General features: G+C 42.2%; 1 protein-coding gene across 19 annotated transcripts in view; it reads right to left on the bottom strand.

Moving 5' to 3' along the window:
- Nucleotides 1–27766, bottom strand: part of Prune2 (prune homolog 2 with BCH domain) — a 350442-nt gene that overhangs the window by 102939 nt on the left and 219737 nt on the right. For 14 of the 19 annotated variants that reach the window (XR_010066330.1, XR_010066327.1, XR_010066331.1 and 11 more), the window contains 4 exon segments: nt 19583–19783; nt 8136–8309; nt 2007–2109; nt 1329–1460 (listed from right to left, as the gene is read on the bottom strand). Coding sequence is in view for 15 of the 19 variants with exons in the window: in XM_063287018.1 (XP_063143088.1) it covers nt 1329–1460; nt 2007–2109; nt 8136–8309; nt 19583–19783 (610 nt within the window). In the remaining 4 variants the exon portion in view is untranslated. 19 annotated transcript variants of the gene reach the window in all.

Genomic DNA, 27766 nt, shown 5'->3' with positions numbered 1-27766 from the left:
ATTTCTAGTGTTATTCCTCAGGAGCCATTTATCTTGTTTTCTGAAACAGTCTCTCATTAAGACTAGAGGTTTGCGGGTCAGACTCTGCTGACCAGCCAGTGAGCTCCAGGAATCTGCTTGTTTCTGCCTCCCCAGAACTAGGCTTACAAGCATGGACTACCACACCTAGTTCTTTTTTGCCCAAGTGCTGGAAATTAAACAAAGGTCCCTGTGCTTTCCCTGGCAAGCACTTCATAAACTATCTCCCTAAATTCCTAAAATTAATTTTGAGACATAATTTGACACTTAAATCTCATTTTTCCACCAATGCAAATATGAAAGAGAAGGGTGATACAGCAAACAAATGTCTAACAACTGCCATGATTTTGCTTCATGACGATCTTAAATTTTGTCAGCGTTATCTTGGTTAACTTGAAAGAATATGCTCTCTTACTATTTAACATTAATTAACTAATTAATTGGTTAATTTTTTGGTTTTGGTTTTGAGACAGGGTCTTGTGGCCTTAAACTCACTGGGTAGCTAAGGATGACCTCTAGCTTTTGATCCTCTTGCTGCCACTTCTGGAAAGCAGGGATTATAGGTTTCTATGCAGGTGATGGGACACAGTGCACAGGCCAGCATTCTTCCAGCTAAGTTATAGCCTCTAACCCTTGACAATGTATTTGGTCTGACTAAGCCTTATTTTGTTCTTTTATAAAGAAAATTGACCATTTTAATAATTTTTGGTTTACAGGCACATTTTTTCCAGTATTAACAATGCTACTTTATTATTGTTAGATCACAAAACAGATTTTAGTCGAAGTCAACAGGGCATTCTCATGGCATTTATGAAAGACGCCTCATCTAATGGGATGTAATACATACTAGATATCATAAATTCGTCATTTGGGTATTTTAATTTTCCTATAGCGGGCAATACAGTTTGAGCAGAGAGGAAAGCATCTTGAGGAAGGAGAAGACAAAGGGGCAGTCACCGAATACTGAAATAACACAAGAGTTTTGTCAACCATCATGACCCTACTGCAGAAAACAGTAGCCAGGTCACACGACACCACTGAGACTCATGGGTACCTCGGTTTGTCCACTCGAGTTGCACCAGCACACTTTCAGTCTAGAATGTGTCGGGTCTGTGGCTTCAGGACGACAGCCAACCAGATCTAGGAGGTTTAGCTTTACGTATCACATGACACTTTCATCACTATTTTGACAATTTACTGCTTCATGTATGAGTAACCTGGTATCTCTCTAAGGTATGACTGTATTCCATAGGCTAAAAGAGAACTATTGAGGGAGTTGCAACAGGGTTTAAATGGCTGCACACACATACCGTCTGTCAATCATCTGGTAGCATTTCTTCATCCAGCCTAGCCCTGGCATCTTCCGCCTTGGGGTTGCTCCATTTAAATACACAATCATGTAGTCTTCTGCTACCATCAGCTCTAAGGTACTTATTACATATCTGATCACAGGAAGGAAGAGAAATGTTTTCAGTTCCCACATGAGAAATTTCATTCTATTTACCCATAATTAAGTGACATTCAAATTACAGGGTGAATGACATTGAAGAACAGTGGTACGAGAACTTGAGAACAATGCATCAACATTGCCCTTTTATCTGTACATGTGCAGCCGCCCTAGAAAAATATGTGGGTTTAAAAGCTGACATTAAAAAATAGTATCAGCAATGTTATCAAACATTAAGGGCAACTCAGATTAAACAAGGTCAAGAGTCTGCGAAGGCAAGTTTCCCTCACTAAGACCATGCTATCAGGAACAAAAACATGCCCAAAGGAAATGTCATAAAAGTTTTAACTACAGGCCAAACTCTACTCGTTTGCTTAACCTTCTATTCTATGAACAGAGTTCCCTAGAGTAAGGCTCTGTGACTGAAATCCTACTAGCTTCTTATCAAAGGCTTGGGACCTGCTAGACCATAAACCCATTCAGGGAAAGACGCTTTATCAGTTGTCACATGCCCACAGAGGTCAACCCAATCACCACTCACAGGAAAAGGTTTTCCATGACATAGTGGTAATCCGCCCGGCTGCTGTCTGGCAGAAAGCAGGCAGCAAACACAATGATGGCATTCAGACCGTCCCCATAGTATCCTGGGGACAAATGAAAAGATATGTGTAACTGAATGAAATCCCTTAACAAGCTCATATTGTTCCTAAAAAGAGAGAAATCTGAAGTCTTGTTCAGCATGTGCGTGTGTGTGTGTGTGTGTGTGTGTGTGTGTGTGTATGAATATATGATATATCATAAAATAAGTAAGGATAGTGAAAGATACCCTATAGATATATACACATGTATTTATCATTTAATGGTTAACACCTTTATATAGAGTATTGAATGTATGAGACACATCGACTCATATGTCTTTAACTTAAACTACACTGATTTATAAAAATGCTAATCTATATGAAATTTTATTCTGATGGCTGAGAAAGAGGTTGTATTAGACCTCTATTGGTCCTCTCTAGTTTGAGATCCAGTTAGCTGTGACCATCCAGTCAATGGATTGCAATACAATCCCAGACCCACACACTCCAGTAACCAGGGCCTAGTAGAGAGACATGCAAAATACCTTAATTTTGATTTCCAGGCCTACTCATTTGACTGTAGTGATCCTGGATTCTCTGGATAAAACAGGGAGTGCAGGAAGATGTGGTAACTTCTGGCCAGGCCCAGAATAAACAGCACAGAATTCACAACTTCATTATCATCGAGAAAGCAGTGTACTAAAAAAAAGGGGGGGAGGGAAGTGCTACCTACATTCTCCTTGAGCCCTATGAAAATATATGCATTTGGGAAAACTTGAGAATCATTTCCAGATGAGTTGGGTGGGAAGTATGGTGGAAGTGTTATTTGCAGGTGGAGCTGAGAAAAACAGGATCTGTGAGATGCAAGTAAATCTACCATTCAAAGTCCGAACACCTCGGGACATCATTCCCATCCTTTCAAATAACTGATATAATTTTAGCATTCTCTTTCCTCAGAGTTTATTTCTGACATGAGGCACCTGATGGATGGCAGGTGCTGGTCAACTCCCTATGGTAAGTGTTTGGAATGAACTGCGTCTCTGATCCATAAAAAGGATGGCAGTGCCTCAGATTGTCATTGGAGAGTGCTGAGGGATTAAACTTAGGACCCCAGAAATGCTACACTCACGCTCTAGCACTGAGAGACCCTAGACTGGTTTTAAATATGTCCATTTGTACTACCAGGGCCTGGGCCTAGAGTCTGCCACTGAGTTACCTCTCCAATCCTTCACTGTTTTTATTCAAGGTCTTGCTAAACTGTCAAACTTACCTTGAACTCACTCTGTGACCTAAATTTGTAATCCTCCTGCTCTAGTAGCAGGACTATAGGCATACACTGCCCCCCCCAGACCCTACTTACATTTGTCTGTCTCTCTGTCTGTCTGTCTATCTATCTATCTATCTATCTATCCATCTATCTGGTGTTTGAGTATGATGGGTGTATATAAACATGTTCCTTGGCCCACCAGTGGAGATCAGAGAACATCCTGTAGGAGTCAGTTCTCTCCTTCTACCATAGGAGCTCTGAGCATGAAACACATGTCACCAGGCTGGTAGAACCCTGAACTGCTTAGCCATTGCCCCAGCCCACTAAATATCCCCATCCACATACTCGTAGTTTACATTATGTGGTTCCAACTTTGTAGTCATTACATAGAGATGCCTTTGAAGCTTTGAGCAGGACAGGACAAGAGTAGCCTCAGGCCTGATCCCGTTCTCCCAGAACTCAAGCGCATTTCATTTCCCTTTCAGAGCTGTGACTCTGGCTCTGGGGGTGACAAATGTTGATGGCAGATTGGGATGGCTTCCCCTTAATGTCCCTTACAGAGATACTGATTATGACTCTACCACCAACAAAGCAGGAGTAAAGTGAACTAGCAGTGTATCCAGTTGTGGGCTTGTAAGGGTGACTGATTTGGGGTATTGTACAGGGTCTTTTTTTGCCATGTATTTAAGATGCTACCTACATCAATATTACATCTAGTGTAGCACATCTGTGAGAGAGCATTCCCTCAGCCTCCCTCTGGACTTGCTGCTTTAAGACCACGATTCCTACTAGTTAGTTATTTACCAACTTCTGAGAGTGTTAACATGAAGAAAATCTCGAGACATGTATTTTTAAGTGAGGAGTTCCCATTTCAAACAGTTTTACTTCTGAGGACTCACAAATCAATGGAAATCCACAAGGGATGCTCGAGCTAACATGAAGACATACAGTTCAGACAGCACAGGAGAATGTAAGTGACCAACACGAAAGAGTTGACACCACAGTCCCACTGGGAGAACAAGCATGAACACATCTTTCCAAACAATAGCTGTCAGCCGCAGGTGTCAGACTCACTGAGATCAGGACTATTCTGTGAGCTTTTCTGCTTCTGGAGGATTCCTAAGAAATGTTACGTGTGCTCAGAATGCAGTGGCACTGCAATCCCTTCATCACCTAGCAAAGGACTACACAGCGGCCGCTGTCCGAGTGACGCATCGGCTTTGTACAAAGTTGCTGAATTTATAAATGAAAGCAAGTCTAGCACTTTGGGTAGAAGAAATGGGACAAAATGAAAGGGAAGAAAATAAGAGGAGGTGGGTGGTGCAAGGATACCAACAGAGGAAGAGGATTCTCACGGGAAAGCTGGTCCCCTAAATAGTGAAGTGGTATCTTTGGAATGAGTCTTTGGACATGCTTGGAAAATAACTGCTCACCAGTGAGATGTGGTAGCATATGCTGGCAATCATAGCACTTGGGATGCCAGAGAAGGAAGATTATTAGTTCAAGGTTTCCCTGGGCCATATAGCTAGATCCTATCTCAATAAAATAAAATAAAATAAAATTAAAATAATTAATTGAGTAGGAACAGTAAGTATACTGAGGAACTTTGCTCTGTAGTCCTCTGTACAGATGCTTTCCGGATCAGCTAATCCCTTATCTTCTACCCCAAATCATGCCACTGTTCAGGGAAAGTTGCCTATTGGTAATAGCATAATTCATATGAAATTTGGGTTGTCTGTCTGTTTGTACTGGGGATTGCACCTAAGTCCCAGCCCTGGCCGTGGAAATGTTCTACTGTTGCACCTCATTATCAGTCTTATTTTTATATTCACTTTGATTCAGTGATTCAATAAGATGTCTAGATTGGCCTCCAATTGCTCTATAGCCTAGGAAAGTCCTAAATTTAGAATTTCCCTGTCTTAGACTCCCAAGTAGTTGGAATCACAGGTCTGATGTGAAGCTTGGTTGTTTAAATCTTAACTTGTCAGACTCTGTTCTCATAAACAAGAGGTGGATGTAGGATGCATGTTCTGGTGGTGGCCGGGGATGGGTGGGTGCCAGCAACTCCACCATGGAGCCTCCTGAGGCCCTATGGAGCAGTGGTGGCAGACCTTACCTGAGGTGACACAAGAGGCATGAAAGAGATGTGACCCAAGTTTGCTGGCCAGCAAATGGAATGGAGAGAGAAGGAAAGATGTCACAGGACACACACACACACACACACCAGCCAGCAACGCTTCTGCCCATGCTTTCCAGGCTCGTCTGTCCAGTAACACTGCGGAGAAGGTTACCTGAGTCTCCTAGAGTGAAACAAGAGAAGTAAAAACAGAAGAAAGGAAACTCCTTGTTAACGTTTTTGGTATGATGGCTCTTGGTTATTCAGTGACCTTATTCTCAGCGCTAAGTTTAAAAGATATACATATCAGTTCTTGTTTCCTCATGACCTCATGACATGGGCTATGCAAAACCATCCATCAGGCATTATGCTTTTTTTTAGTGGTGGTGTGGGGGGGGAGTTTCATGGGACCATAGGATGTGAACATTGGTATTACAGTCTGCCTCTGTCCGCAGATAGAGTGACTGAGGCCAGAAAAGGTTAGGGGATGTACCATGGTCTGAGACCCTGAACTGTGCACAGGGTGTTCATGCCATGGTTACCAAATCTGAAGAGTGAATTATAAACAGAGCTACAAACACTGAACAGCATCTAACTGTATGTCAGTTTCTTTAAGCTCTTGGTTGCTCCCATCTTGCAGTTTCCTGTGCTGAACACTGTCCTACCAGAAGTTTCTCTTGGGGCTGACAGGAAACATCTTCAGAGCAAATGTGGATAGAGCACAGAAGCAAGACTCATGTTTACTGTGCCATCTATTTTGACATGTTCCCCAGAAGCTAGGCTGGGAAGTTTGGTTGGCCTTGGCCACTAAGATGCTATGTAGCCACAGAGTTTAGGAAAGTGGTGTGAGTTTCCAACATGGGAGATTAAGCTTCATCAAATTCAGAAGTAACATCTAAGCAATTTTTATCTACAGCACAAAAGCTGCCCAGCATGTAGGAAGAGGTGGCTTCTTGATCACGCGATGAGGGTACAGCCAGAGGAATATTCATGCAGCTGGGTACCTGGAGGAGACTGAGGCAGAGCCAGGGAAAGGAAAGGTGGCCTTCTCTTCAACACAAACTGACAGTCATTCAGACAAAAACCAAGTGCACACAACATTGTGGAGAGGAGCAAGTGCCAAGGGGAGGAGGCAATAGGGATGGAGCTCAGCAAACAGGTTCCCCTCAGGTCACACATGGACTTTAAAGAGACTATGGCAGGCAGAGACAGTCTTCACTACCAAGTGCACTCCTGATGACCACTCTAGTGTGATTCCAATGACTTGGACACCAGGACACCCAACCCATTTGATTTGACTGAGCTTGAAAAACAAATAGGTGATTCCACTGAAGCATCAAGAGGTAGTTATCCTTTTGGTGACAGCAGAACTGTGAGCAGCCTTTTCATGACATGGTACTCTAAGACAAAGAGCTAAGGGCAACCATGTCCAGGCCTCATCATCATGTGACTTTGATGAACTCTGGCAGACTTTTCTATATTTCCCCTTCATTGTAGAGAAAGCCCAGTTAACCATTTTGTAGTCAGCCTTTGTGAGATTTGTTTGTTTGTTTGTTTTTTTACTTCCCCAAAGTAAACAAACCAAAACTATCAGAGGGGCACTTTGAAGCAAGGACTTCTGTGAACACTGGAGAAGAACTCTGGTTCTGTTTCTTAGCCCAGCAAGGGTTTGACTCTACAGTCCTTGGCCACTCTCAGTAAGCTTTGCTCAGCCTCATTCCAAAGGGCCGTGGGAGAGATTCCTCTCACAGGATCCTACTCCTGCCCACAGCAGCCATCACAGGGCCACACTGCCATTCCAGATCATATAGTAAGGCAGGAAATAGAAAAGATCAATGGCTCCTAAGAGCATCCTTGTCTCTCAGTCAGTTTCCTTGGGTAGCCCTGGTGCTCCTGGGAGGTAGTGGTACATGGAAAGGAAAATGAGAGATGCATTAGGGAAGGGATGACTGCCCAAGATATCTTCGTGCTCATTAGAAATCAAATTCTCTTGATTTGATGCAGTATCAAGAAGGGCGAAGGATACAGCTCAGTGGTGGAGCTTTTTACCTAGTATATGCAAAGCCCTGGCTTCAGCCACCAGCACTGAAATGTTAGCTCTTAATGCACTACCAAAGTGTATTTTCCCAGTTCTCACTAAGGTAGAGAAGGCACCGACAGCAGCAGTTGCCTTGTGAACTTGCACATTTTCATGATTGGCTAGGTAGTTAGGGAGTTGCCTCGAGATGACAGGAAAGGGACACATGCAGCCGACAAACCAAACAGCCACTGATGTTTTCTGAAGTCAACAACATTCAACGCAATGTCTGTGCTCACCTGACTTTTTTTTTTCCTGAGGGCTCCAATTGATCAAAGCCACTTTGGTGCCTGGAACTCCCCAGGTAAAACAATTGAAATACAAACACACATTGCCAAATGCCTGGGTCTCTTGCCAAAATGGATGTTTTGACTGTGGTTAACTTTTGTCTGTTCCAAATTTAATGTGGTTCATAGAAAAATAAACTTTTGGTAGGGGAATTAACTATTAAGCTGAGTCTAAAAAGATATGTTGGAGCCTCTGAAGGGGATAGGAAGCCCCTCTCGGGCGGAAGTCTTATAATGATCATTAGGTTCTATGTGCCCAGAATTCAGTTGAACCCCACATTTGTTTCCCAATGAACAATAAAGCTTGCTCCCCCCATTTCCCAGACTCAAATAGATCTTGAATACCTCCATGAGAAATGACTCTCCTATAGGGTTCGATGACCTTCATGTCAATCCGCTGCTCCTGCTCTCCAATTACCACCGTCCTCCATAGCCGGTTGTCTTCTCGCTCTTCTTCAGCCGTATACTCTGGAATAGACTCTGACTCTTGACCAGAGCTTCTGTTGGCCATGGGATCTTCTGGAAGTGAAGCACAGAATAGGACTTCACAGAGAAAGCAGACGAGAGACTTGATTGTAAGACACCTCTTTGTGGAGCTGCCTACTGGAGCTGCACACCACACATGGTTTCCTTAGGGGCAGACAGCAGCCTGACCACACAGCACCTACTTTATGGACTGATTGAAGAACCTAATTGTTTCTTAAGGCCATGATGAAGTAGGAACAATTGAGGTTAGAGTTCTGGTACTGGCTCATCCTTGTTCATGCTGAGTAAACACTATAGGTCTTTCTGGTTGAGTAATATCAGACCGAGATACCTTTGGCTTCCTCATGCTATCTCCCCCAATTGCTTGGACTGTTTGAATGCCTTTACTTGGTGACACTACCACTCTTAGACCTCTTCTGGAAGACTCTTGAGACAGGGATGAAACCACTGTCTTGTTGTGAAACTAGGACACATGCTCATATAGAAACCTGGTAATGCTCGCCAAGCACTGTTTCAAAATATGCTTCAGTAAAGACTGCACAGGAGATGAGGAACAAACGACTTTGTAGACTGGAAATTTTGGGTTCAGAAAGCAACAAGAGCAGCAAAAACCCCACTGACTAGTCTTTGGTAGAAAGTTTGTTCTTATGCATTCAAAATAACCATCATGTTTATTAATAAGAATAAGTTGCAACTGCTACTTTTACTAGAAGTACTGGTAGAGTTTAACAGATGTATTCTTCATAGCTTTAAATGATATGAAGGGAAAGACTATTTGTATCTTTTCCTATCATTCTGAGATGCTACCCTTCATATTTTTACATAGTGGGAAAAGATCATTTAAATTACATCGCTCTTTGTCACAATCTTCCTGTAGCACAAGGATAGTAACAGTGGCGCTGCTCCTACCCACTGGTACTGGGTACAGCAGCAGGTACTAAACATTATCCCAATACAGAAACTGGTAACAAAGCTAGCAGCAAATACAGTTGATAGTGTGCTCTGTGAATTCCCTTAAGCTACTGACAGGCCTTGAGCGTGACTCTCGGTCTGACAAGGCTGGGAATACCTTGGGTTATGAAACTTTGTCAGAATCACCTTTAATACTCACTTCCATTGACATGTCCAACAGTTAGCTTAGAAACCTACTCAGACCACTCAAACTTTGAGAAGGTGAGTGGACAAAATCAGAAGAGCTTGAGCAAGCTCTTGGAACTAGAGATAGCCTATAAGGACCCACAACACAGCGTTGCATCCTGGAAGATTTGGCAGTCACTACATATACACCAGCAACTAATTACTCAGTATTGGAAGCTGAAGCTCAGCTGGGAAGCCCGCCCTCGCCCTTGCCTTTTTTGGTCAATACCAACAGCCGTACCACCCACAGAGCCCTGGCTCATTCTGGTTCCATTGTGTTCCCAGCAGCACTCAGCAGCTTGTCAAGATGGATGGCAGGAACCATGGTTCGAGCTTTCTCTAATCTGTCCATGGTGATCTCTGTGCAGTGATAGGAGAGGGTTGTGTGTGTGTATTCGTAGTCATCTGTTTTGTTTCTGGGTTTTTTTTACAAGCTTTACAAGGGGGGGTCCCTTTCTTTCTTTTCTTTCTTCTTTTTCTTACTATGTACTAAATAGCCCTTATTCAATTTATTAAACTAAAATGCACGTCACACAAACACAGTAAAATTATTTTGGCAAAAAAGCCCTGGCAACACCATGGACAAAGATAGTCTTTTCAATAAATGGCACTGGGACTCCTGGGCATCTCACAAGTAAGAAGATGTATGTCTAAGGGTTTCCATTGCCGTGAAGGGACACCATAACCAAGGCAACTCTTGAATTGGGGCTGCCTTACAGTTTCCGAGGTTTAGTCCATTGTCACCATAGTGGGAAGCATGAAATCATGCAAGCAGACATGGAGCTGAAGGAGCTGATAGTTCTCCATCTTGATCACAGGCAGCAGAAGGAGACATTCCCTCCCACACTGAGCATGGCTTGAGCATACATAACCTCAAGGTCCACCTCCACCGTGCTTTCTCCAACAAGGTTACACCTCCTAATAGTGCCTCTCCCTATGACTAAGCATTCAAACACATGAATCTATGGGGACCATACATATTCAAAGCACTACAGTGTATATACAGCTGAAGGGGCAGCTCTGGTTATGATCACTTGCTGTACGAGCATGAGGACCAGAGCTCAGAGCTCACCGAGCCAGGCACAAGCCATGAGTGGTCCACTGCATACTTATCCTTTGCACTGATGGGAGCAGAGACAGGAGGGCCTCTCTTGCCATAAAATATGAGTTCTGGCTTCAGGGGGATACTCTGCCTAAAAGGAATAGGGTGGCAAGGGATAAAGGAATACACCCAGTGCCCTTCTCTGACTTCTCCATGCATAATACACACATGTGTGTGCAATACACATACATCATACTCACACATACATAAACACATACCCACAAAATAATAAAATAAAATATGTGTGTGTACGTATGTGTATATATACATAGGCAAACGTGTGCATTTGCATCTGCTCACAAATTGGCTCAAATTGGATCATACATCTAACGTAAAATGCTCAAACTATAAAGCTCAAGGTAAGAAGACAACGTAAGAGAAAATCTACTTGATCTTGGCATAGAGATGATATTCATCTATTTGTTTGTTTGTTTGTTTGTTTGTTTGTTTGTTTTAATAGGGTTGCCATGCCACCTGGTTTGGTCCAGAACTCATGAGCAAAAGCATGCCTCCTACCTCAGCCTTGGCCTGCAGTTATGAGCCGCCTATCCTGGGTCTGAAATTGATGACTTTAAATTCATGAAGTAAGTAATTGAAAACTAGACTGTGCTAAAGTTGAACACAAGTTCTATGTAAAACAATACCAAGAGAATAAGAAGGAAGCTACAGACTAGAAGAATAAATTTATCGAATACAAATCTGGTAAATGATTATTAATCAAAATATAAAAAAATGCTTAAGACTTCACAATAAGATGAATAACTTGATTAACAGCTAAACAGTAAAATGGTGCTGGTGCTGTACCTCAGAAGTGGAGTGTTTTTCTGCTATGTACAAGGTCCTTTGTTCAGTTCCTTGCAACACAACACAACAGTTAGACACATGCACACATGTGCATGTGTATACATATACACATAGAGGCAAAAGAACTGAGCACACATGACCAATGAAGAAAAAGATACTAAGGAATCATAAGAAAATATGTATAACATCATTTGTCATTACAGCATTTAAAGATAACACAACAGTAAACTATTATTATGGACACTACTACTAGAAATTCCAAAGTCCAAAACATTGACAAGCACCAAACTAGCGAGAATGTGGTGTATCAGGGACTCTCCTGGGGATGGAAATATTCTGGTAACTTCGGAAGACAGTTTGGAAGTTTCTTATAAATAAACTTCATTCATACAGTCCAACACCTTTGTAATTACCCAACTGGAAGGGTATTACCAGATAAAAATCTCCACATATATGTTTATAGTCACTTCACTCATACTTGCCAAAACTTCAAAGCAACCAAGATGCCTGTAAACTGGTGACAGAAAAACAAAGTGTCACATACACCCACTGGGAAGTCAGTGTCACATGGAGACACAGGGATATCACTGCAGGCTGAAAAGAAATGAATCCTCCAGATGTGAAGGAATCATAAGTGCATTAGAAAAGAATATCTATCTGAAAGACTACTGACTGTGTGATTCTACCTATATCACATTCCGTAAAGGGCAAAGCTGGAGAGACAATAACCCTTGGCAGCCAAGGTTTAGATGGTTCTGTGTGGCAATTTTCTGCCATATGAAACCCTCAGAAGTCTAAGGAAAGCTAATTTAGACAAGATGTTCTAAGGGAGGTAAAGCCGTTTAGCCAGTAGGGAAGCCCCTTAACTTCGGAAGTAAATAATTGAAAGGCTTCAGGAAGTCCCTGAAACTGACTACATTACACAAGGCTCTTTCCTCTTGAAGCACATATAAGCTGTAAGGACCATTGGAAGACAGATAATCTAGGCTGCCTAGAATACTCTCAGACAAGCTGAGCTGCCTGGAAAAGGCAGAGACCAGCCCTGCTGCCCAAAACAAGCCCAGAGCAACCCATCTGCCTGAAACAGACACGCTCTACCTGTTGAGCACTACATTCTGTGCAGTGTGCTAAGTAGGCTTTTGGTGATGGCTGTGGGTTGAGTCATTTCTGCTGCTGTAATTAACTCCTCAACCACACTCCTGTGAGTAACCCCAATAAAATTCACTGTTTAACTGAGTTGAACTTTGATGACATCCTTGTTTTATTCTGTTGTTGGTTCCCTGTCTGGGGTGGGTAGGTGTTTACTGATGTCTCCATAGGAATACTGTCACACAACAAAGAGGGAGGAAGGATAAATCACAGGTCACTTTCCACTTTGTCTAAATGCACAAAATGTACAGTTTCAGGAGTGGAACCCCAACAGAAGCCGTACTCTAGCACAGAATGGTGTGCTTTCAAGGGAGGCTGTTAGTTGCTATAGATGCAAGTGAAGCTAGTGAGGGAAGTTGTGAGGGTAGGGGAGGAGGAGGGAGGGAACTAGATATTTGACGTGCAATTTGGATGTTAACCTAAGAGCTCTATAAACATAGTTTATTGGTTGAAGAAAAGTAACATTTAAAACTAGAAGCCACAAAGAAGGTCTTAAAATACAACCCCTTATACTTTATAAAAATGAACATGAGAATTTCTCTGTCTAACAATTGATCCTATCCAATAGCACAGGGGTCTCCTCAGCTCAGGAATTATAACCCTAATCAATTTAAAACCAGCTCTCAAGCATTTTACTGTGTTGAAGTCTCTTAGTTCATCAATTCCGTGATAAAATAGTTAATTTTATTGTATTTTGTAATTTTGTTTTGTTTTGTTTTAAAGAATTTGCTGTGTTATCTTCACATAGCAGTATTACGTCATTGGAGCTCATATGGCTGTAGGGTAATTTTCTAGGAACAGCATCTTGCTTGCGTCACTGGGTGTGGAGCATTTAATTTTCATGGATATTTTTATCCTTGAATATGTCACACTAGAATATGTCAGGGTCTGTTTCCTTCTGTTTTTAAAACACCGGAGACTGTCAGGATTTTTAATCCTTGACAATTTAAGATATGTTTTTCTATAATAACTAAAGAGGGCGAGAATTTTATAATGTCCGTTGCTATTTCTGCTTCTCTCATTCATGTGAAGGCATCTGCTCATCCTCTCCCTGTGGCCCTCATTGATCTGATAGAAATGCCTACACAGAACCCCAACAGGTACTGCAATGACTGCCTTTCCTTGTACTAAGCTTTTCGATTGGCATGCATGCTGCATACTGATTACCAAAAAGAAATTTCAATTTTGCTCTTGACATTTCTCCTGTCTTTTTAGTGATTACGAATATCGTAGTAAGTTAGTTCTTGTCAGCTGGACACAAGTTTGGGAAGAAGGGCCTCAGCTGAGGAAATGCTTCCATCACACCACTTGTTGGTAACGACATAGGGTATTTTCTTCATTAATGTTGATATGGAAGGACTTGGCTCACTGTGGGAAGTACCACCACTGGGGAGGTGGTCCTGGCTCTTATAAAAGGGGGAACTGACAAGGTAATAAAGAGTCAGCAGACACTCGCTTCAGGTCCCCAAACCTTTGGGGTTCTTTTTTGAGCTCCTTCCTTGACTTCCTGTAATGAAGGACTGTGGGCTGGAAGATGAATAAACCCTTTCTCCCCCATGGTCTTGGTCTTTGCCAAGGTCATGGTCCTTATCACAGCTATAGAAAGCAAATGAAAACAATAAAAAAGAACCCTTCTATCTTAAAATCATGTACATGCGAATACAGACACCTGCACAAATGCACAGGCACACACATAGGCACACACACATGCACAGACATACACGCAGACATATGCATGCACATCTATGCATGCATACACAGCACAAACAAAAACATATAGGCACACGCACATATAGGTACACACAGACATAGACATGCATACACACAGAGAAACACATATTACATGCACATTTTCATTTGATTGTTTTCGAGCCATTAGTTCTAATGCTTCAGACTTGTGAGAACACAGGCATTGCTATGGGTCCATCTACTTCCCTTCTCTTTGGCATAAATTGGGAGAAAAGAAGAATAATTTAAGAAACAGGGGATGTGGTTCAGCAGCAGAATAATTACTAAGCATGAGGATGGTAGGGAAAGAACAGGGGAAGGGAGGAAGAACAGGAGGAGATCGATGGAGAATAGGATGGAGGGAAGAAGGGAGGAAGGAAAGAAAGAAGGAAGAAGGGAGTAGGGAGGGAGAAAGGAAAGGAAGAAGAAGAATCTTTAGAGCACTTTAAGGACTTGTTAGGTGTCCATGTTCAGAGCCAATGACACAAGCTAATAGGCAGTAAAGACACTCTACTCAGTCCCCCGAGTTAGCAACGCCTTCCTGATTTTGAGAATTCTGTTACATCTTTAACTCCCTGTCTATCCATATCTATTACAGATATGTTCTGTCCTCATTTAACTCTCCCCAGGTCCTCCAAATCAGTCCTCACTATGGTCCTCTCCTACTCACTAAGTTTTTCTCCTCACTGAAAATCCTTCCCCTGGCAGGGGTTGGAGACAAGTAGGCCATCACAGATAAGGAAGAAGCCAACCAGAATGTTTCCTCCTGGCTTTCTGAGATGACATAACATATGATCTTGAATGTTCTGTGCTACACTGAACATAATGGGGTCAACAGTGGTCTTCCTATAGGGAAACACATCTGTGAAAGCTGGCCAGCCTTCTATATCTGGACACTGCATGGATGCCAGGAAAACTCTCAGAAGGCATGGTGCCTGGTGTTTTCTGGTTTTAGCGAAGATGTCCAGTACACAGCTTAAAAGGCTAAAATTCCCTTGGTGATAATTAACAGATAGGAAGTCAATTTGGGTATAAAAGTTTAGTGTAGGGGCTAGAGAGATGATTGGCCAGTTAAGAGTGCATACTGCTCTTTACAGAGAAGACCCAAGCTTAGTGTTCAAGACCCTCAGTGTTAGTGCTCTAGGGGATCTGTCTACCTCTTTTGGACTTCGTTGGCACCTCTGCTCACATATTCACACATACTCTTACAGAGAGCTGGATGATTTAAAAATATGATAAAAATGCATCTTAAAAAAATAAACTCAGTGTACAAAAATTTCAAAAAACAAAACAAAACAAAAAAAACCCTCTTTCCAGACACACAAGCATAACGTCATCACTTGAATGCAAAGTGTGGAAACAGGACTTGCTTTCTAAAGCTGGCTGCCTATTGGTGCTGGAAATAAGGAGGAACGCCAACAGGAGTGTAAAGGGGGTGTTTCTGACTAAGATCATCCTGGCATGCCTGTCAATCAGAACTTAATAGAATGTGATAATTTCCTCCTTGAACTTGGGGTATTTTGTTTCTAGGGTGAGTATTATGATGCGTTGAAAGCAAAATTCAGGCTTACTCTTCATTTGAATGAGTAACCTCCAAGCCCCTCACTATCTCTGCAGTCCTGATTTTGTTGGCATAAAAATCAAGCCTTAATGATATTTCCCAACTGTTTGGACACTGCTATAAAGGAAAACTGATTGGAAGGGAACAAGCTGGGGTCTTTCAATGGGGAGATTAAATTGTCTTTCCATAAGAAAATTGGCAGTGTTAGGCAAATACCCTGGAAAAGCATCTGCTCATCAGCTACCAAATAAAAGAGGTACTTGTGGGAAAATCCCGGAAGTTGTAAGGACAGATTTTCAAAGCAACAGTGTGGCCTACAGAAGCAAACATGTGAACGTGAACTTTCACATCTTGTTTTCTGTATGCAGGCTCAATTAAGTAAAAGACCGTACCCCAACACCTCACTCATCAGACTGCTAAGGGAAAGCAGCATGAGCAAGAAGCCAACACAATACTTGGTTTGAATGTTGTCTTAGTTATGGTTTCTATTGCTGTAAAGAGAAATCATGAAGAAAAGCACTTAACGGGCTGGCTTCCACATTCAGAGGTTTAGTCCACTGTCATCTTGGAGGGAAGCATGGCTGCACACAGGCAGACATGGTGCTGGAGCGTAGTTGGGAATTCTGCATTTGGATCAGTAGGAAGCAGGAAGAGCACTGTGCCTGGCCTGAGTTTCTGAGACCCAAAGCCTACTCCTAACATACTTCCTTCAACAAAGCCACACCTGCCCAGCAAAGCCACACCTCTTAATAGTGCCACTCCCTAGAAGTCTATGGGGGCCATTTTTATTCAAATCACTACAGCTGCTATTGTGGCTACTTACAGCTGTATAACTCTGGCCGGACCATGTAACCTCCCTGTGTCTTTGTGTTCTCACTACTGTGGGAGAAAATGGTCTATTTTACCACAGTAAATGTGAGGCTTACAGGAATTATCCCTAAAATACTTAGGATATATCCTATAAAATACCATAGTAAACATTACAAACTGTCAATATTGGCAAAATGAATTATGGCTACTTATGAAAAACTATACTTAAAAGTATTTGCTAATCAGGCTGGGAGCACACCAGGACTCTTATCACTTAACCTTGTCTTTAACATAAAAAAAAAAAAAGGCAAATCCCTAACCAAGATGAATAAGAAACATTTTCCTTTAGAATGCATACTCCAGATTCAACATGCTTACCTGAAAATTCCCAAGACAGAAAGTTTTTAAGCACTTATTTCATACACTAGGTCTTAAATATATTTATATTCCAATCTTCCTATCCATGTCTGCTATATAGAATACAGCTATTCACACAGACTGTGTTTTTGGCAGTTAATGTTTTCTCTTGCTTATTTATTTGTCTATAATCGTGTTTGGATATGCACCTTTTGCTTGAAATCAAAGGGAATTTTAGAGTTCAACATACACTAAAATCCGACTCTGTGAGTTTAAGACCTAGAATAACCGAGGTCATTAAATTGCCTCTTTCAACATGACGATATCAACTAAATAAAAGAGCCCTGTCAGCAAGTGGCAGCTTTAATTACCAGCCAGCTCAGGCACCACCACTTTGCTTGACAGATTTACTATTTATAAATAAAACGCTCAGATGTGGTGTGACAAAGCTCTCCACAGAGACAGGAAGCAAAAGGCAAGGGGAGGGAGGGACCAGCCATAGCAGTCTTCAGTGCAGTTACAAGTCAGTAGATTAGCAAGAGAGGAGCAGGGACAGCAGGGGACAGCTAGAAGAGATGTGGGGTGGGGGGTGGGAGGGTGAGAGCAGATGGGATGGATGGAGTATCTAGGGAAGACTGAGGTGGCAGAAAAAAATGAATTCAAGGTATCCTTTGATTTCATATTTGTGTATTTTTTAACTGTCAGATCAAATATCCAGATTATTACACTTATCTCCCAACATCAGGAGATTCAACCAACTTCAGAAAGAAAGTATTTGGGTTAAAATTACATCTGTACTGATTGTGCACAGAAGATTTCATTCTCATTCCTTCCTCTATGCATTTATAGTCTGTTGTGTACTATGATTAATATAGAGATGGTTTAAAGTGTATGGAGGATATATGTGGATTCTATACAAATGAAAAGTACACAGAAAGGACTTGAACATCCTTAGATACTGGTCTCTGTATCACTACTGATCACATATGTGCAGAAACCTACAGAAAACCATGACCAGGACAAAACCACAGCACAAACAGTAAGCCTTGCGGGTGTAGTCCTGCACTGTCTTAACCTCTAAATCTGCCCTGGTTGTGGATGCTGTCCCTGTGGCTCAATGACAGTGGGCTGAATTAATCTTTTAATATGATGGATTTCTCAATCATATCTTCCTACGAATGGGGCTTCTTGTCTCTAAAAAGCCTGGCTGTCCTTTAATGGAAGTGTTTCTTTTCAAGACTAGAAGTTTGTTTTTTTTTTTTTTTTTTTTTTTTTTTTTTAGCATGGCATGGCATTGTGGTTGAAAGTCTTTCATTTTGGTTTTCAATTCAAATTTTAGAGAAACTACCCAGCTTTAAGAGGAACTGGGATGGCAAAGATGCTTCATGGTGCAAATGATTGTATTCCTTTGCACTTCTGAACAAGCCAAATGTCACCAAGCACAAGATAGAATTACAGGAGACTACCATTCCCACCACAACTGTCAGTCCTAAATCCTAAATGTGGCGACTTCTCTTTGCCTTCCTTATCTTTACTCCCACCTGCCCTCTCCATCCTCCCTTCCCTCTGTTATTTTCTTGTATATTTTATGTATTTACATTTCAAATGTTATCCCCTTTTCCCCTCTCCCATACCCCTTCCCCCTCCCCCTACTTCTATGAGGATGCTCCCACTCCCACACACCCACTTCCACCTCAATGCCCTGGCATTTCCCTACATTGGGGAAACAAGACTTCACTGGACAAAGGGCTTTTCCTCCTATTGATGCTGGACAAGGCCATCCTCTGCCACATATCAGGCTGGAGCCATGGGTCCCTCTATGTGTACTCATTGGTTGGTTGTTTAGTCCCTGGGAGTTCTGGTGGGGTCTGGTTGGTTGATGTTGTTGTTCTTCCTGTGGGGTTGCAAACCCCTTTCAACTCCTTCAGTCTTTTCTCTAACTCCTCCACTGAGGTCCCTTGTTCAATTCAATGGTTAGCTGCAAGTATCCTCATCTGTATCAGTAGGACTCTGGCAGAGTCTCTCAGGAGACACCCATATCTGGCTCCTGTCAGAGAAGTCTTTGCCCTGAGAAAGCATGCATTCTAGTGGGGGGCGGGTACAGGGCAGGGGGTGGGTGAGGGAATCCAGTAAATGTCAATCAGACAAGCAGGCAAATCATTAAACAACAGTTTCAACAAAGAAATTGCAGAAAATAAAGGAACACTGGTTGAGGGCCTGGGAGCACATAGGTGGGGAACAAATCACTGAAGGCCTTTCGAAGAGGTGGCACCTGTCTAGTCAGGGTTTGAGGGGTCTGAGGGGGTGAGCATTCTAGACAGCAAGGATTTGTATAAAGGGATTAGTAAGTTCTTATTTCTCTTCTTCAATCTTTGCATCCTAGATTCAAGTCCCTTTCTTTGTACATGTAGCCTCAGTTTTCCTACACGTAGCATAGGGTAGAGATTTCACCAAAGGGTAATAGTTACCAATGAATAACCTCTGGGAACTGTACCTACTCTATCACATTCTAAATTGTCAATCATGGACACCCTGGAGAGGGATTCCAACAGAAGCTTCTAGAGTCACAGAAAATAGTCACCTGGACAACAAAGAAAGAGTTGTCTGTAATGTTACCTAGACAGTCATTTATGTAACATAGGTCTCTAGGAAGCTTACCATGGCCAGGGTATTCAAAAGAATCTGCTTCATCAGGGGTATCGAGTTCATCCACGTTGATGTCAATCTCATCTGGACTGTCTAGGTTATCATCAGAGAGAATAGATCCTTCACTTTGGTCCAGAGAGAGGTTGATATTTGGGGCTGTGAGCTTGATTCTTCTAGGGTGACTGCCATTGAGATCCAGAGAATTGGGAGGTTCTAAAGAAGAAAACCAAAGCAACATTAGTTCATGCACATGGCTCTCCAGAATGGACCTGGGATCCAAGGGAAAAAAAACCTTAATAAGGGATTTGGATCCTGCCCCCAATTGATCCTTATGTCCTCTCTTCCTTGTTTGGTTTTATAAGACAGGTACTTGCTATAGAACTCAGACTGGCCTTTAATGTGCAAGCTCAACCTTCAGTGTTAGGATATGGGTGTGAGCCATTTGGATGCTTTTTTTTTCTTTCTAGAGTTTTTTTTAAAAGTTTAATGGGTATGCATGTGTATGCCACATATATGGAGATACCAGAAGAGGACATCAGACATCCTTGCAACTGGAGCTATAGGTGGTTATGTCACCCAACACAGGTGCTGGGACTCCGGCTCTCTGAGAAGCAGCAGGCATTTTAACGGTTGAGCCATCTCTCTAACCCTCCACTCCTGGACCCTCTCCTTGGAAAAAAAAATCCCTCAGTATTGGCTTCCACTCAGCACACTGTCCCTAGCCATATGAAAACAGAACTTGAGAGATATTGCTAAATGGATAGAAACCTTTGTTTGCTTGTTTTGTTTTAGTGTTTAGGTTTCAGAAGTCACTGTGCTATATTTGCTGAATTTTATGGAATTATTGAGTAACATACTGAAGAAACAATAGTTAAGCACATATATTTTCTTATGGTTCTTATACACATTATTCCTTTCAAGTGGATGTTAAGAACTTTCTATTAAATTCATAGAAAACACTAAAAAACCTATTTTTCAGTTCTGACAGCTCTGTACATAATTATTCAGTGGCCTTTCCTGTCTTTCTTTTTTTGTTAAAGCTTAAGTACATTAGATTATTTGAATTTACCAAGGAAATCACCATATAAGCCAGTATTACATATAACCCAACATTACTGTTTATAACAGTCACGATGACCCATGCTAAGGCTGGCAGAAGCAGTTTGCACCCTCTCTTTGCAGTGTGTCTCTGCCGGTGAGCCTCTTAGTGGATAGGAACAGAGTTGGGCAAGCCCTTTCTGTACAAGCTTATCCAAACTAGAAGTATCCATTGTGAGCTAAGAAGTATTTGCTCCTTATCTCTGGTTCCAATCATTCTGGCTCCTAAATTCCTTGACATTTCCCTAGGATCTCATTTCATTTGCAAGATCTATTTGGATTATACTGATTTTACATCCTGAATTTGAAGCATCTCTATTGAGTTCTTTCGCACTGGGCTCAGCAGGAAACAGACTGTCTAGTATGGGTGGGGCCCTCAACTCTGCCCTTACCACCACACAAAGTACAACAAAACAATCCGAAACCTCTTGTGTGGGCATGTTAAGGTACTGGTGGGGAGGGGCAGTCTTTCTTCTATGCCGTCAGAAAAAAAAAATCACAAAAACAGCAACACTTAAAGAACATATCAAAACGGAGTCGATGGCATTGTGGGACGTTCACCTGTTATCTCGCTGTTCAGGAAAAGGAACTGGGCACAGGAATGTGAACTTTTAACTTGAGCCAAGTTCAAAACTGCCCCTAACATCCTTGAGTGAGTGTAGCCTCAACTGTTGTAAAGAGGCAGAGGAGCATTTTAGTTGGACTTCGATTGACCATGTGTCATGTATGGCCTGCTGGTAGGCACCCTAATGTGATGGCAACTTTCTGGTGACTGTCCTCTTAATTCCCATGTAATGTTTAGAATGTCTGTTGTCTGCAGCTCCCTCCTCCCAGCCCCCCTGCACCATCTGAGCTTCTCTGGAGCACTCAAATTCTTGTTTTCCAAATTTTTCATTTCCAGAGTCTCAAAGAAAGCTACTGATTTTGGGTTGATTGGCGGTACATCTTGTCAGAGATGGGATTTACCTTCAATGCTGCCAGGGACACAACATGCTTACAGGTGTCTTTGGTTTGTTGTTTTGATTTGTTTTTGTTTTTATCAACTCCCAGTAACTTTAGATGATGTGAATTTTTTCAGCTTCCAAACCTCCTGTCCCTTTGGCTAAGGTCACAAAAATGTATTTGTCCTTTGTTGCCTGTTGCTTAGGAGGAAAATCTCTTTGACTGGGTGTCTAGGACAGGTGACTCATGTGGTAGAAATTTGTATTATACGAAAGGAAACTAACTTTCTTTCTTGTTTCTTTTTTTCCTTCTTTCCTTCCTTCTCTCTCTTTCTCTGTTTCTTTAATGTTTATTTCTTTTATACTATGTGTATGTTTTGCCCATATGTATGCTTGAAGGCCGAAAGAGGACCTTGGATCTCTTGGAACAGGAGTTACAGATGGTTGTGACTTGCTATGTGGGTGCTGGGATTGAACCCAGATCCTCTGGAAGAGTACCCAGTCCTTATAACTGCTGAGCCATCTCTCTAGCTCCAGAAAGGTAACTTTCCTGTTTAGCTATTGTCCTGTTTGAATAAGAAGTCCCCCTGACTGGCCATATATTTGAGCACTTGGTGTGGCTCTGTTTCCAGCGTTTACAGAATCTTTAGAAGGTGCAGCCGGAAGAAGTACATCACTGGAGGCGAGACTTGGGGTAGCTTTGCCTCGCGTCTCACTCTTTCTTCTTCCTGTGTGCGGTTGAGATGGGATTGCTGAGCTTCCTGTCACACCTTCCCCACCACTGTGAACATGGAGTCTCTGGAACTGTAAGCCAAAAGAAACTCTTTCTTGAGTTTGCTCCATACTATTTTATCACAGCAGGAACAACAACAACAAAAACCAATACAGAAGTTGGCACCAGGAATGAGGTCTTGCCCTAAGGGTAGGCTTTCTATTGTTCGAGTGCCGAGCAGGAAGCCTCTCCTTAACAGCTCTAATCTCTTTAGTAAATACAGACTCTTCCCACATAAACTTGAACGGAATATTGTTTCTTTCTGCCCTAATTGCTTTTTATCACTGTAGATCTTCACAAGAATAATCAATAAGTAACAATGTCACAGACTCAATGTTATGTTTTTAAAACATTTCTTCCATCAAAGAAATTAGTCTATTACTTCTTAATTTATCCTCATATAAATTCTTAGGACATAGACAGAAGTCACCTGGATTCTTCTCCAAAACCATGCACGAATGGCCTCTAGCCCATTTGCTAATGAGGTCCCCCTTTCCCCCTCTGAAACCTCATGAGCCAGACTTACACTCCCCATTGGTCTCAACACTGTCTTTCAGACTCCTAGTAGAACCTGCCGCTTAAGCTCTGCTCACAACATTCAGTGGCTTCTTCCAACTTTCAAATTCTTCCAGAACCTGACACCAAGGAGACTACCACCATGGAGGTAGATTCTTCTAGAAAGTAATCAGCACTCAGAATCTGTGGGGGACCTGGAAATAAATAAGAGTCTCCTCCATGGTATTGGTTTTGAAGGCAGAAAGGGGTTCACAGAGAGCATCTGAGGCTTAGCACTGTGTGGCAGGGTCAGAGTCCCCTAAGAGAGAAGAGGGAAAGCCATTGGTGAAGGTGAAGGTGAAGCCTCAGTTGCAGTAAGGACACAGAATATTGCAGATGCCTTGACTGTGGGATGCCCACTAAGGACAGTGGCAGGTATGGAGTGGACTAGGAGCTACAAGACAAGCTATGTGACAAACGATGGCAAAGCCAGAGATGTGAGACTGCCCAGGCCCTTTGGAGCCTAGAAGATCATGAATGAGTGAGTTCCAGATGTTAGACATTGACCCTTTTAAGTTGTTGGGTTTTAGTTTTACTTTGATTTGATTGTCACTACATCTTGGTCCTTCCCTCTTAGAATTAGAATAGATATAACTTTAAGAAAGTGGGGGGGGGGGTGAGCCCACAGTTAAAAGACTTTGGACTTAAGAAAGACAGTGGACTTTTAAAGTGTTGAAAATGTTAATGACTGGACTTTTAAAGCTGTACTATATTTTATATTAAGGTATTAATGTGAGACCTTGGGATAAACAAGAAAGGAGAGGGTGTGGTGTAATTCGATGTATTTGAACACCATGTTAACAAGGAATAGAAAGTCTTAGGTTCACCTATCAATCTGACACAGCCTGTTATCTGTGATATTATCTGAATCAAACTTGTGGGTATGCCTGTGAGGCATTTTCTTGATTGCTAATTGATATAGGAGGGCTCAGCTCACTGTGGGATGTACCTGGGCAGGGATTCTTGAGCTATATAAAAAAAGCTATTGGAGCAGAGGTCTAGGCAGCAAGCCAGTAAGTCGTCTTCCTCCATGCTGTTTTCTTCAGTTTGGGCTTGAGCCCCTGCCCTGACTCTCCTTCATGACGGGATGCATGTGGCCTGAAAGTGTGATGTAAGCCGAACAAGCTCTTTCCTTCCTGAGTTGCTTTGCTCACAGTGTTTATCACAGCAGTAGAAAGCAAACTAGGATGGTTCCCTGTGGGGAGCTGCTATCCTAAGAAGGCTGCAGAACAAGCAGCATTTCAGAAATGCAGGGTCTCTTCTGGCTAAGCCCTGGGCCCTCATCTCGATAGGTTAAAATTCCCCATGGTGGTTTGAAACCAGACTGTACCCTCTGAAGTCGTTTGGGTATTTCAGAATGAGTTTCCTATGTACTCAGTTAGTACAAAGTCATAAAACCAAGCAGCTTAAGCAAGAAACATACTCTGCTGAGTGTCTTCCTTTCCTGTTGCTGACTAGTCTCTGATGACTAGTCTCTGAGCTTCCTTTTTAGGATATGAAATTTGAACATCCTTGAAAACCTGACTGCAGAGGTCGAGGGGTGTATCTCAGTGGTATAGTACTTGCCTAGTGTGTATGAGGCCCCAGGTTCAAGTCCTAATTCTTTCTGTCCCCCAACAAGAAATCATCCTGTCTTAGGGTTTCCATTGCTGTGAAGGGACACATGACCAAGGCAACTCTTATAAAGGGTAACATATATGATTGGGGCCGGTTACAGGTTCAGAGTCCATTATCAAGGTGGGAAACATGGCCGATTCACATGGCAGTGTCCAGCCAGATATGGAGCTGGAGGAGCTAAGAGTTCTACATCTTGTGCCAAAGGCAACCAGAAGGCTGTTCTCCAGGCAGCTAGGAGGAGGGTCTCAAAGCCCACCCCCACAGTGACATACTTCCTCCAATAAGGCCACACCCAGTCCAACGAGGCCACACCTCCTAATAGTGCCACTCCCTAGGTCAAGCATATTCAAACACATGAGTCTATGTGAGCCAAATCTATTCAAACTACTACACACTCTAGGATTCAATGACATTTTAAAAAGGCACATGGGATATGATGTTAAAACTTTTACACATGTGTATCAAACAAAGGCTGGACTGCATGCTCTTACTGGAGAATTTCCAATGTTGAGGAATACATATTTTGTTCATTTTATATGTGCCTCAAATAGATTTGCCCAAAATTTGAGCTTTCAATGAAAATACATCAGCGGAGCTTTGAGGGATTGTATCAATTAGTTTACTTACTTGAAGAAGACACGGCTGAGGAATGTTTTGCATTTGGACCTTGGAATGACTTTAGTAGAGATTTCTCAGGATTAGGTGCTAAAGGTTAAATAGATGCTCAAACATTAGCCCTGAACTTGGCTCTCAGTACCTGACTGGTGCGTACTCTACAAATTACTCAGTGGTTCCACATACCCTTTGATGATTGTCAGAGCAGCTCTAAGCAAACATTCTTCTAAAGTTCCAGTCCAATCTCTTGACAGACACAGCCAACGACTGATTAAATTCTACTTTCTTAGTGGGTCTTCAGAAAAAAATTAAGTACTTTAGTTAAACAACATTTCCAGTCTGAGAAAAGACCTCATGAATTAACTGCCTTACATATCCAAGGCGCAGGCTACTAAAGTCATAACCTGCTAAAATGCAGGCTGATTGGCATGTAAGCCCCTAGACAAAAGGTTTCTCTTCTAAACCAAACTCCTCTGTTCTTCCTCAGTAGGCCTGAAACCAAATTCTTCGTTGTGCTTAACACATTTTATATTTGCCTATGACACCATAATCATCATTAATCATTCCTACCAAGAGCCTGAGAGTGACTTTACCTGCCTCAGAAAGGAATCACTCTTCAGTTATCAGGTGCGCATATGCACCTTACAGAAGTCAACCCCAAAACACTCATCACTGTGGATGGTGTTCACCTAAGCCCTGTTTCTCTACAATGACCTTAAAGGCCCCTGGTTAGCTTAGGACTGATGGGAGTTCCTAGATTCCATTTAAAGGAGCTCAGTGGGTCTACAGATGCAATCAATCTCTGACTCTCATTTTCCCTCAAATGAAAGACTGGGCCTTCTCTAGGCTCAGGAGACATGTTTGATCATCCAGCCTGAGTCCTATTGGCTTTGCACTCATTTTTCTTCTTTTCTTTTATTGGATATTTTCTTTATTTATATTTCAAATGTCATCTCCTTTACTGGTTTCCCCTCCAGAACCCCCCATCCCATCCCTGCACCTTCTGACTCCATGAGGGTGCTCCCCCAACCACCCACTCACTTTCTCCCACCTCCCCGCCCTGCCATTCCCCTACACTGGGGCATCGAGCCTTCACAGGATCCAGGGACTTTCCTCCCACTGACGCCCAACAAGGCCCATCCTTTGCTACATATGTAGCTGGACCCATGGGTCAGGTCACTCCATGTGTACTCTTTGGTTGGTGGTTTTGCATTCTTAAAGGATTGATGAGCTGATTCAGGATTGCAACTTATGGTCACTTGTAGGCTGATGTCATTATGTAGGTAAAGGAAGAAAAGATAAAATGAGGCCTGTCATTGAATGAGAAGGAAGGGAGGCGAGAACAGAGATTTTAGAAGGGAGAGAGATGCAGGAGAGAAGGAGCTAGAAGAGCATGGCAGCAGATGCTAAGATTCTTCTCTGTGCATGGATACAGGTTGTTGTGACTATTTTTAAGAAGTGGGTGTGCACAGGATTTTGTGCTATCTAGATGGGCAAATTATATCTTATCAATTGGATCAGAGGTTATTGTGTGGTGTGTTCTTTCATGTGGCGACTTAATTGAGTTCAAGAGAAGGTGTGGTGGCAGGAACACCAAGCCTGCCATGGAATTGGGATGTGTATGCCTGGCGTGGTAACAACCTGCCAAGAGAACTGTGAGTGAAAGCAAAATAGCGTGGCTCTCAGACCGCTGGGGTCAGAGAGAGAGCCTAGGAGAAAAGCTCAAAGCAGGGCATGCTAGAATCGGTTGCACCATTTTTCTTTTCTTTTTTAAAGATTTATTTATTATATTTACTGCTGGGATTTGAACTCAGGACCTCTGGAAGAGCAGTCAGTGCTCTTAACCACTAAGCCATCTCTTCAGCCCCCCGTTTTTCTTTTTTACCATGACAGTCATTTACTTACTGGTTGTCCCTTTCAGAGCTTGCAAATATAATTGCCACATAAAGGCATTAGCTAACTTCATACAACAAGCCTTAAATGGCGGACAATAGTAAAATGTAAATACATTGGTAAATACTAAACTGTCCTTAATGAAGGAATTTTGAAGAATACTTTAAATACTACAAGAGCATACAAACCACATTGTGTTCTTCTCATTTAACGAAATGAGAAGGCTAAGATAACGATGCCATGCTCAGGACTTTGGTCTGACTTTGGCTTTGGTGCAGTTCAAGGGGGAGACTTTACTATAAATTAAGAGCCATGTGTGTTATAACTGACAGTTTATAACTCCTTTTTGTTTATAATTCCTCTTTGCCTTGACTTTAAACCCTTATAAAGTAAGGTAAATTGTGTGTGTGTGTGTGTGTGTGTGTGTGTGTGTGTGTGTGTGTGTGTGTGTGTGATACTAAGTTTCAAACTGGGCCCTGTGTATGCTAGATAAATAGTATACCACTGAGATACACTTTCAGCTCTAGTTTCACTTTTTATAGTTAGGACACGGAGCATTCTTGTTAAACTATTTCCCATATTAATCACCCATATCATTCTGTATCAGTTGCTGAACATAGACAGAGTCTGTAATTTCATACTGTAATTTATAATAGCCCTTATAGGAACTGAAAACACTGACTGATAAGGAAGGCCCAGGAAAGC

The sequence above is a fragment of the Rattus norvegicus genome, chromosome 1, assembly GCF_036323735.1.
Source record: "Rattus norvegicus strain BN/NHsdMcwi chromosome 1, GRCr8, whole genome shotgun sequence".
Lineage (NCBI taxonomy): Eukaryota > Metazoa > Chordata > Mammalia > Rodentia > Muridae > Rattus > Rattus norvegicus.
The sequence above is the reverse complement of the archived record's forward strand: the minus strand, read 5'-3'. Positions and strand labels throughout refer to the sequence as shown.